Consider the following 11,645-nt stretch of genomic DNA (forward strand, 5'->3'; position numbering starts at 1 on the left):
AAATGAAATGCCCCATAGAAGGAGACCTTACCATCAGCAGCGATGCAATGCCACAGAAAGTGGAATTGAGCGTTTCTACAGCAGTTGAGAACACCTCAAATATTCAGACCTTCACTTAACCAAATATAGAAGTGTCTGTTTTCTGATCTTTGGGATGACAAGGCACAAATAAGTAAAAATGAAGAGCACAGCACAGATCCATAAGTTAGCTCAGACAGATACCAGCTCATTCACACAACACTTCAGCACAAGTCGTGACTGAAATTCTTTCTATTTACACTTCAGTGACAACAGGCAGAAAGCAAATCCTGAGGAAAAATGAGTCGCACCAGGTTTGCACCAGTGTAAGCAAATCTACAATCAAGCAAACTATAAAATCCATTAATTTACACACAATAGAGAAGGAAAAATCCCCTTATTTTCAAAACATAGATACATGTAGAGCAAAACATATATGTTTTCAAAACACAGAGGTACATGCTCAGGAATAAATTGACTTTCTGCATTATGACATGAGCTTTACAGTAGTTTAAGCTTTGCTTGGACTGAAAAGAAAGAAGCTTGAACTCTGGCCAGCAGAGCTTCTTTGGAACAGTTTGTCAAGAGAAAAGAATGAGGTCTGAAGCAGTCCAAAACCATCGCTGTTTCATTCACCATCTTCAAGTAGTTTTTGCAAGTTGTTCTGTATCTTAGAAAAAGATAGAAAAATAACTGGGAGGCAGGAAGTGTTATATTGCAGTTCAAAAAAACCAAAAATATCTTCAATATACTGCCTGTGTGCATGTTAATTCTGTCACAACTATTCATACCAATGGTATTTATGTTAAATGCTTTCTGCACTAGAGTCAAAGGAAACATCTGGATATGATCAGCCAGCAGTGCACCCAGCTTTTGCACTATGCAATTTCTCCTGCAATTTCCTCCTACAGATTCTCTCCTTCACTAGGTATAAGAAAATAAGACAGAAAAAAACTAGAGCTAGAAAGAAAAAGACAAGAAACCCAATTATTTTGATCTTGATCAAAACCCAATCAAAGCCTCAAACTTCAAAGCTGCAGCTCTTAGGTTTAAGTGGATACTTCAAATAGTTTTGTAACAGCTTCAGCTACACAGCTGGCTACAATGTGTGTGCAGCAAAATAAGGTCTTCTAACCACTAGCAGCCATGTCCCATTTGACAGATTTAGTGTACTGATTTTGGGTTATCTTCCCTGAGTTACACTGAAGGTAACACCAGCCGGTCACATCTGCAAGGATGATTTGCACAGACCTATTTTACACAGCCTATTTATCCACCTCCCCGTCCTTAAAAGCAGAGAGTGGGGAATATAGTGGGTCACATCTCCTGGCACAAGCGCTCTCTGTATCTTAGTAACTTGCAGTCACTGGCTAGAGAAGGTTTAGTCATAGCTACTTTCAGACTTAAATTTGAGGCACCATTGTACTTCCTGTTCAAGGATACCACTTCTTAATCCTGCATCATGATTTCTAGCCCAGAGGTACACCTTTACCAAGAGGGGCATTTCAGGGAAAGGAAAACAGTAAGAAAGACCTAATTTTATGAGTCACTTAACGCATACACAGGAATTTCCTTTTTACAGGCTACATTAGAGTAAGGGAATGAGTAGCAATAGGTCACATTTTCCCTCTCCCAATTTAAAGCTTTATCCTCTGACAGACATGGTGCATTTTAACAACCTGTTAAATACACTTAAATGCCAAAGCAAACTTCTGCTAAGCCACGGTAATTCCTTGGCTCCACATATGAAGTAGAGTTTGTAAAAATCACAAGGTCACACTAAGAAAGTCACTGCAACATACTCTTGCACTGAACATTTTTTAATTGGAGAGTAATTTTTAGTTTTTAACCTAGATAATTTCTGTGCTCTAGTTTACAATGCTGCAGTTGCACAGGAAACAAGGGGAGACACAACAACTTACACTGGAACTTTTATGGCACCTTTGCTGCTGAAGCCAGCTGCAGCCGGTTACTAGCACTTTTCACTAAGGCATACAAAACAGTTAAGCAACTGCAGTAACTCTGCTCAGAGGACATAAAGCTGTTAGACTTCTACCCCTTCTTGCAGCACAAGAGTAGGGTCAAATATCCTGTTCTGACCACTGCTCATCTAGATTAGAGCGGACCGGGATGAGACAATAGGCAGCTATAGGCAATACTCATCTAGCCTGCGTGCACAACAGTTGACTCTGTCTTGAGTATCTGGCAAACACAAGGTAAGACTTTAAGGGTCCAGTCCTGCAGACACTAACGGAAAAAAGCACATGACTTAAGACTCTAATTCAGGGCAGAGCACCACTTCTATGGGAACGGCTGAATGATCTGACCATCCAGCTGCCTCTTAGTGTGTCTGGCTGGCTGGCTTCCCACTGAAATGAAGCTCTCCTATGAACCATCTTGACAGCCTGTTCCAGGCAGCCAGAAAGCAGTAACCTCTTAAATGCTCTTATTTTGGCTAAAGATTGTTATCTGGTAATCACCTGGTAAGCATTTTCCCTTACCCAGAGCATACAGAGGGGCTATGCTAGTATTACTCTAGACTTCTACAGCCACAGGGGTGGAGATGTGGGGGGAGAAAGCTCTTTTTGGCAGTCTTTGTAAAACCTATGCCACACAGATAAATAGTGATATTATAATCCTAGCTTTATGCTATTTGAGAAAGTTGGTTGGGGAAAAAAAGGTGTTGAAAGACCTTGGCATGCACTCAGTTTTAGAAACAGAGGCAAAAATATCCCATGTGACTTAAGCACACAGGGATTCAAGCACCTTCTGTTTTTGCTCCACTAATACTTTTTTTTCATACTTGGCCAGTGTATGTGTTCCTGACACATAACATTTCATACACCTGTACGGGGTGCAGTTGTGAAGGTTGGGGGGGCAGGGGCAGGACAGGGGGGCTGCAGGGGCAGCTGCTGTGGGAAACGGCCCGGGGCTGCCCCATGCTGGACACAGCCGCTTCAGCAGCCTCCAATGGACGCACTGCAGGGCACAGCTGAGCCCCTCAGCCACACTGCTGGTGGAGCACCTGGGAAAGTGTATTAAGAAAGGGGAAAAACACAAAAGAGAGAGAGGAGGAGAGTAAGAGGTTGAGAAAAAGCAGAAGAAACACCAAGGTCAGAGAAGGAGGAGGAAGAGGAGGAGGAGGTGCTCCACGGCAGAGAAGATGTCCACACCGCAGCAGGCAGTTATTTCCTGAAGAACTGGAACCCATGCTGCAGCAGGGGGAAAATGGAGGAAAAAAGAAGCATCAGAGAGAAAACTGTTATGTAGTAACTGTAACCCTCCACCAGCCCTGCTTGGGGGGCAGGGAGTGGGGTTAGGAGTCAGGAGTGAAAGAGTGAGGTCAATCCTGGAACAGGAGGGAGGAAAAGTATTTTTCTATTGTTTATCCTTGTTTCTCACTCCCCAAACCTATATTACTTGGAAATCTATTAAATTTATTTTCCCCAAGTCGAGTCTGTTTTGCCTGTGAAGGTCTGGCAAGCAATCTCCTTGCCTTTACCTTGACCCATGAGCTTTCCTAACCTATTTTCTCCCCCTGCTCTGCTAGGAAGTGGGAGTGAGAGAGCAGCTGTCTGGGTGTCTGACTGCTGGCTAACACTAGCCTACCACAACACCTAAAGTGAAAATAAGGTCTGCACACCCACTCTTGTTTTGCATAGGTTTCCAATTCAAGTCAGAAAGTGCATTTAGTTTTACAATTAGAGAATACTAAAATGTGGAAGTCGAGTATAGGGAATTACACAAGTGGTGCAGCAGCACTTGTGTTACTGAAGTGAAACAGGCAGATTCCAGCCACTCCATATGAAGAGGCCGACTACACATGAAAGCCAGCGTTGTTTTTCTTAATAAAAAAAAAAACCAAAAAAACCAACAAACCCACCTCAAACAAAAGCCCCAGACAGAAAATTTAATCAAATAGTAATAAAGATTAAATTCAGAACCCTTAGCCCTGATGGACAAAAATACCCTGAGACCATTACATGATTACCCCTGAAATATCCAGTTTATTGGTATTCCTGGTTGTAAGCCTCAGTTCAAGGCAAAACTTTTTTACATACTGATACTTGTGCTTGGGCTAATTTATAGTCCATAACCCAGTCCTTTGTCTAGGAGGAAAACATACCAGCTTCTAGTATCAAATCTGCAGGTAGCTTGGCACTTTTCAAAATAACAGACCACAGAAATTCAGCAAGAACCTGATGAGTGCATAAGTATTTGCATTATATCATAGGAAGTTACCTTTTCTAGTTTTATAAGATTAGCAGTTAACTCATCACAAAGGGTATCAGCATTAATTTGCAGATCAGATCCCAAACCTTGGAGCACTGGATGTCTGTCAAACAGAATGAAGAAGTAAGTGTGACAGAAGTGAAAGAGGAAAGCAGAACTAAGAGATACGTGTAGACGGGAATACAGTGGTGACATTGTGAACTATACTTGTTTACAGAAACAAAGGCCTAAGTCACTTCTACACTCTTGACTACATTCTTTATGTGGTCTCATTCTCCAGAAGACTGGATGGAAAACTTACAGTTATTTCAACTGGAAGCAAGCTGAAAAGATGCATAAGTTCCACATGCTGTGACTTGGAAGAAATAAAAAAGCCCAGTCCCTTGACACTGTAGAAGCACACATTAAATCATCCTGCATCTTGTACTGTTTGGGATCAGAGGAACAGAAAACAGGACTTTCTCATGTAAGAGTGCTTCAGAAGAGGGACACAGTGTCTTGCTAATCAAAACATACCAAAAGTGGGAAAATGGCATTTGACATTGCCTGCTATTAGAGGTAGGTTTACCCCTCTTCTTGCATTATTTGTAAAATATAAATGCAAGACTGTTTAGAATAAAGAACCATTTTCTTCCTATTTCTTTTTTATGAAGAACTTAGGTCTGTCTTCTGACACACACATATGAGTCCTACTTCCTACAGAAGACAGCTGAGAGCAGTTGGATCCTAAGCAGCCCAGTCATTGTTTAATATGACCACAAGTGCATTGTCAGAGTTACCTGTTTGTCATTGATGGGTCATCAAAAAAAGCTGCATTAACAAGCACCCTTATTCAAGAACTTGCTACAGGTTTGAACCACTTTGCAGACAGTTCCACCCAGCCTGGGTACAGCTCTGTCCTGAATTTTATTTCTCCCCTCCGTTTTTCAGGTGGTGCTTTATCAGCTGTCAGCATTCCCATTCACACTGCATGTGGCTGCAGGTTTTGCACTGAGATTTACAAATGACTTTTGAAGCCATGTTTTTCAGAGCAGCTCAGAAAAAAATCAGTTTAAGAAGGCAAGAAGAGTTAGTGCAAAACTTAAAGCTGAATAAACTTATTAGTATTCTCAGCAGTATCCAGTTAACTGCCTTCTGTCAGAGCGGAGCAGGAAGCTTATACAGCTTACAGTGGCATACTGCTGTGGCGTATGTCCCTGCACTGCCCCTCTATTTGATGTTTGAGTATTTTCTATCCATGCAACATGGAGATTTTAAAAAAAAATACGCAGCGACAGATGACATGCATGACTCCAGCTACAGAATGGAACTATCAGTGGAGCCATGGCCCCTTCCCATATTTCCTCTCCAAATACACAAAGAACCTTCTGTTTGTGTGTCTGGATATTTTTGTTTGTTTTGGTTTGGTTTTGTAGTGTGGGATTTATTTATTTAATTTTTTTTTTAATTTTATAAAGACAGGATATCAGTTTCTGAAGATGATATAGGCAGCCCAGAGCTTTAGAAAACATTACACAAGCAAGTCAGATATATTAACCCAAAGATTATGAAGTACCTTCTGTCATGTTAGGCTAATCAAATGACATTAAGACTGAAGACAGAAGTCACTCCTTTTCTACAGAATCATTGCTCTGGAAAGAAATTGCTCACTTCAGCAGTTTATACTGATGTTACTCACAGCTATTTGCAACATTCTCAGGGCAGTAGTACACCACAATGTATCAATTTTGTACTAAAAGTCTTAAACAGAAAGCTGTGAGATGAGGCTAGTACAGATATAGGAACCATAGGATGCTACCATACCACAAGGGCACTACAGTATCACAGTGGCTTCTGAAGAAAATAGACGAGCATGACAAATAAGGGGAAAAAAAATTAAAATCCCAAAATTTTACAGAGTGTATCTTACTCCTTAATATGGGAATCAAAGGATGTGATGGAAGTAAGACGTTCCTCTAGGACACTGATTTTATATCTCATGTAGAAGGTAGAAAATATTAATACACAAACACTGTAAGAAAGAAAAATAAGGTACATCAGTTAACTGAAACTTTAGCCATACCTGACAAACCTAATGTTAAAAGCCATTTAAATTATTACTTGCACATGTTGAATAATAAAGGTATCATTCTTAGAAACACCTCAGGAATACCAGTGAGTGGCACTCAGTTAGTTACACAAATCTCAGCCTTGAGTATGGCTTTGATAAGTGACATGTAAAATGAACTTGCAAGTAGTTAAATTCTTTTAAGATTTCCTGAAACAAAAACCCCTTTGCTTTTAAAAGTAAAGGGCCTGTTAACCAAGCCTGCCCCAGCATTTCTACTTCTGGAAAGTATAAAGGCCACAATTCCCAATAATCTCCTTTTTTCAAGTGAAGGTCAGATTATATTAAACTATGTAAACGTAAGACAATCCTAGTATTTTGACAGTCTTGGTATTAATTGCTAACTTACAGAACTGCGTAAAATATAAGTACATGGTTCAGAGATAAGAGCTTCTGGGACTTCACTTTGTGGAGGAACTTGAAGGTTTCAGAATGGCCTGCAAGAAAAAGAAACAAGTGTTACTTTGATCAAAGCAGACCACGGCTCAAAAATGGTGTTTTAAAGCGTGCAACAGATAATATAAACAGAGAGATAAACAAGAAAGAGATCTTCCAGATTGCATGAACTGACATAACTATGCAAACATATCTCAACTAACTGCAGCTGAAGATCTGCCCTTGGCTCCTTACCATTTCGAGGACAGTTTCGGGCGTTTCCATCAGTTCCATGTTTACTGTGTGCATCTGAACGGACAGACTTTGCCTCAGTCTTGGAAACTTTCAAGTGAGTCTGTGTCTCAACGACATGATAATCTGTCAAAACCAAGATTTTTAATAAAGCTGAAATACGAAGTCAAAGGAAGCTGTTGGTAGCTTAAGTTAGTCAATGAGTAGGGGAAGAGGAGGATTTAAAAAGGTGCAATCCTGGGCTTGGATAGAAAGCACCAGTTGGTTTAGTAACTTTAAATAAGTTTGCATAGTAATTCCACATCACCACTAAATATAAAGAAGCACTTGGACTGGAAGCAGATGATGTATGCTGCATTTACATTTCCAGATTCTTTGAAAGATGGCAACCTGCACAAACTTTGAAGGCTATAACTGAATTTACAGTCAGAAGATAATACAGACACAAAACTCATCTCTCAAAAGAACTGAATACGCTAGAATAATGATTTCAAGTTACGTTAATAGCAACATCAAATGGAGATATTGCATTTTTACTTTAAAAAGGAGATTATAGCTCCCTTTCCTGACTGTTTTTTTTAAATGCAGACTATGTCTTGAAAGGGATGGGACAGAAAAATCCAGTCACATTCAGTTTTGTTCATGCTTTACTTGCACACCCTGGACTGCTCTAATGATGCACAAGAAACAGAATCACAAGTGACAGATGTGTTCCCCCTTACCCCTCAATTCCTTTTCCTAGGGTGATTCTTTAAGTGGATATTGTTTTTTCACTTGTAGAAAAGGAAAATGGAAATGTTTGCAGTAGTTGTGGCCACAAGGAAGTAAGATAGCAAGTTAAATCATTATTCAGAAGCATTCATGTGGCAAGTGATGACACCACAATTTAGTTACTGCTTCACAAACACCACCAAACAATTAAAAATACACATAGAGTAATTAACAAAGACTAATGAAAGCAAACAGTCCCAAATCATACCACTGAACAAAAGATACATAAGAAAGAGAGCAGCTAATTAAAACTAATGTGATGGAAAACTGCTATTAAAAAGATCATAGCATTTCATTTGAAGGTAATGGTAAAAGTTTCTTATTATACAAATTCTTTTATAGTCAAGACAGAACCTGGAGTAATAACAACATAACAACACATTAATATGTTACTATATATTAATTGTACAGCAGATTGATACCCTCGGTTTTGCTAATAACATTCAGCATGTGCTACGCAAACCAAGCTCTGGTGTACTTATGAACTTATATACAGTGAGTTTTTACACATCATTCAAAAAAAATGTGAAGAACTTAAGGCTACAAACAGTACTGTTAAGAAAGAATAGCTTTAGACAGTATTTTCAAGTGTCTTAATAACGGTAAAGAATAAAACAAGGGTTAAAAAACCAAAACTACAAAAACACGTCAAAAATAACTTTTTTGATGACCAAAAGCCATCAAGGTACAGAACATTTTTTGTATAGATTAGAGTAAGTTACACTGTGACTTGAACTACTTTATAGAATAGTTTTTGTTTGTTTGTTTTCTTTTTTTTTTTACATGGAGGAATGTCTCCTACATTGCATCTCTGCTAGCATAATGGATGGGGTATGTGGGGAGCAGATGGTGCATGGATAAGCAACTGGAGGCCGTAGCGACGATTCAAATCTGCTGCTGACCAAGCCATTGCCCGAGTCTGGATTGAAAATGGGATGTAATATGGAAATGCATCTACTGGGGCTTTGAAGAAGACCTTAAAAAACATGTAATTCTCCAGGACTGTGGAGAATGTATATTCCACATCAGAAGGGGACTACAGAACCAAAACTGAGAGCTAAGCCACTCTAATTTGTTTGGGGCCCCATGATCCCGCTCACCTTGGAAGCATTCCAGCTCTGGAGTCTGTGAGCCTGTGCTGCTGGACTCTTCCATCTCTTGTCTCCGCTGCTGCACTACTCCATCCAGATCAGAATAGTCTTCATTGAAATCCTGATGGGGAGGAGACACAAGAAAGCTCAGCCCTGTTCTAAATCTAAACAAACCTTATTTTCTCTGACCTCCCTCTAGAAACTAAACCAACAATTATAGATATAAAATTGTTTAACCAGGAACAACCTGTGAAATCAAGATATTGAGATCAAGTTAGCAAAATAAACCCTGTATGATCACCAGCATTCAAGTCCTTATCCCCTGCCTTCCTTTAAGCGAAGAGGTTAAATCTGAGTGCAAAAGAAAGACTGTTAAGTTAGTCTATCTGAGAAGTTCAGAACAAGCACTACTAGAATTAGACACTGGTCATCGCATGTGGCTACACAGGTCTTTTGGATGTCTGAACTGGCTCACAGAAGAAGGATTGCAACTAGAAAAACTGTTCAAGGCAGAGGAAGAAGCAACTTTAAGTCAGTACAGAGTGCTGTGAAACCTGACTGCTAAGGAAAGATAAGTAGAGCATACAGACCTTGGAATATACCCACAGCATATGCAGGTATATAGACATATACTGCATGTGATCAGATCAGATTACACCTGTGACAATCATTCCCACTGCTTCCTTATGTTAAAAAACTCATGGAAGTTTTACAAACAGATGTCGTGACTTCAGTTTCCTTTCTTCAGACATTATAAATAGTACTTGCAATGAATGGTGCCATGCAACAAAAGAACAAACATCCAAGCCATTTACCAAGGGCAGAGTTGTAGGACGATCAGCCCTGAAGCTGTTTTCTGCAGAAGAGGGATTTGGACTGTTGCCCATGCTTGTATCCTGAAAAAAAGCAGCACTGTTAACAAGGAACACACTTAGAAACTACATAGCATTTAAAAGCAGAAAAGCAGTAATAATGAACACAAAGCTACACACCATCTTTACTTAGTACTTACATCAAGATGTCTACATATAGATTTTAAAAGCTTGTAGGTGGTATCTCTGGAGAGCAAGGAGACAAACATGTACTGAAAAAGAGAAGTTCCAAAACTTTTGAGAAAAGGTATACAGTACAAGCTTCCTTTTATCTAAGTAAAACTAACAGGTGGTTTTCCTGATCAAGTAACTGTTTCCAAGAACTTCATATCGCAGGAAAAGCCTCCAATCCTTCTAAGCCTATGACCTGAGGTTAATCACAAGGAACAAAGAACAGGCCCTTAAAAGTTACCACGTTCTGCTGCAGGAATCCGAGCAGTTCTTTTTCAAAAAGACGTTGCATACTATCTTTTACCTACCTCTTAAAAAAAAAAAAGCAAAACAAAAAACAAACCCCAAAAAAACACCCCACAACTATTTTTTTTTTTTTTGTACAGGCTTCTGCATCTACAAAATATCTGTGCAATGAAAATGGGCTGGTTTTAAAGCTGCTCTTAGGATAATCACATTTTCCACCAATTGATGCAATTACTGTTCCTGATTATCACTGTAAGCAACTGTATTTTGTGCATCTAAGGTATTGCTGATCAGGTAAGAGACCCAAGTAAATGGAAGAATACTGTCAGAGCTGCCAACAAGGCAGGTAACCCTCTGTGCATGCACCTCCTGACCCAGCTGTTTCAGTTTCCCCAGTGCTACTGCACAGCAGTCTTGAAGAATGGGGAACGACAGATTAGAGAGAGCAGGTGGCAACTAGAGATTCCGTTTCTTATTTTCTGACCAAATTCTACATAATTTTCTTTACTGCAGATCCAAAGAAAAAAGACAGGGTGATGGTAGACAGAAAAAAAAAAAAAAAAGTCCTTGCATGTCACAAGAGAGGAGGCAAAAGCTAGAATTATACCCTAAGAAACCCTCTAGGGTCCTAAGTCTAAATGCCCACATGCGACCAATTCCTATAGCTCTTTCAATGGCCACTTGGCACCTTCAAGAATCTCTCATATCACTGCCAATAAGTCGAGAGGAAAAAAAAAAAAGTAGAGAAAAAAAGAAAAAGAAAGCAGGCAGACTGCAATAGCTTCTCCCTCTATCAATACTTACCCGGTCTGTGACTGTGGCTATAATCAGAGCATTTGGCACAAGAAGGGCAGTTTTGGTTTTCTTCAAAAGTGTCACTGAGACCACAGGTATACTAATCTGAAACAAGATCAATGTAGTGTTAGAGTCCCAATACATGCATACAAATCTGCATGCTCTTTCATAATGAACCAGCCTGACAACTGTGACATGCAAGACCTTCAACACACTTCACTAAAGATTTCTCCATCACGTCCCTGATTACTAATATTTGGTTTTATATTATTACTATTTACTAATTATTTTTGCTTCTATTTTTATAAGATGCCAATTCAGGCTTTTATTTATGCTTTCCTTTCCTAATCCCTTCTGGCTGCTACAAGACTACAGGCTTGGTTCACTGTAGATCTGCAGAAAAAAACAGTCTGAAAGCTAGGCCTCTTTGTTTAGAGACAAAACATTTCAGAACACGTCAGACAAGACAGGCTTGTTGAAGAATGAACATAAAAGTCTCCTCACCATTTACAGATCCTTTAGTCTGCAACAAGCAGCTGGGTAAACAGCTCATCCTTCAGTCATGTTGAAAGATTCAACACCCACACACTCTCTGACTGACTTGAACTGATTCCTCTGTGTGCCATCCAGACTGTCTACACTGACATTGAAAAGCCCTCAATTTTTCTTCCTGCTTTGTGTTTACATCCAACCCCATTAGCTTAATGCCTGCTA

At 39.6% G+C, this 11,645-nt stretch overlaps 1 protein-coding gene across 1 annotated transcript; it reads right to left on the reverse strand.

Annotated features, from left to right (window-relative positions):
- Nucleotides 1-646: 646 nt before the first annotated feature.
- GRAMD3 (GRAM domain containing 3) lies at nucleotides 647-11,036 on the reverse strand (the record flags this gene model as incomplete). The annotated part of the gene is made up of 9 exons (XM_010080077.1): nucleotides 647-688; nucleotides 4,261-4,354; nucleotides 6,161-6,262; nucleotides 6,708-6,795; nucleotides 6,989-7,111; nucleotides 8,857-8,968; nucleotides 9,663-9,743; nucleotides 9,860-9,931; nucleotides 10,941-11,036. Coding segments are annotated over 9 exons (810 nt in total), but the record flags the coding sequence as incomplete, so codon positions are not given.
- Nucleotides 11,037-11,645: the final 609 nt, after the last annotated feature.

Source organism: Pterocles gutturalis, unplaced genomic scaffold, assembly GCF_000699245.1.
Source record: "Pterocles gutturalis isolate BGI_N339 unplaced genomic scaffold, ASM69924v1 scaffold48559, whole genome shotgun sequence".
NCBI classification, from domain to species: Eukaryota; Metazoa; Chordata; class Aves; order Pterocliformes; family Pteroclidae; genus Pterocles; species Pterocles gutturalis.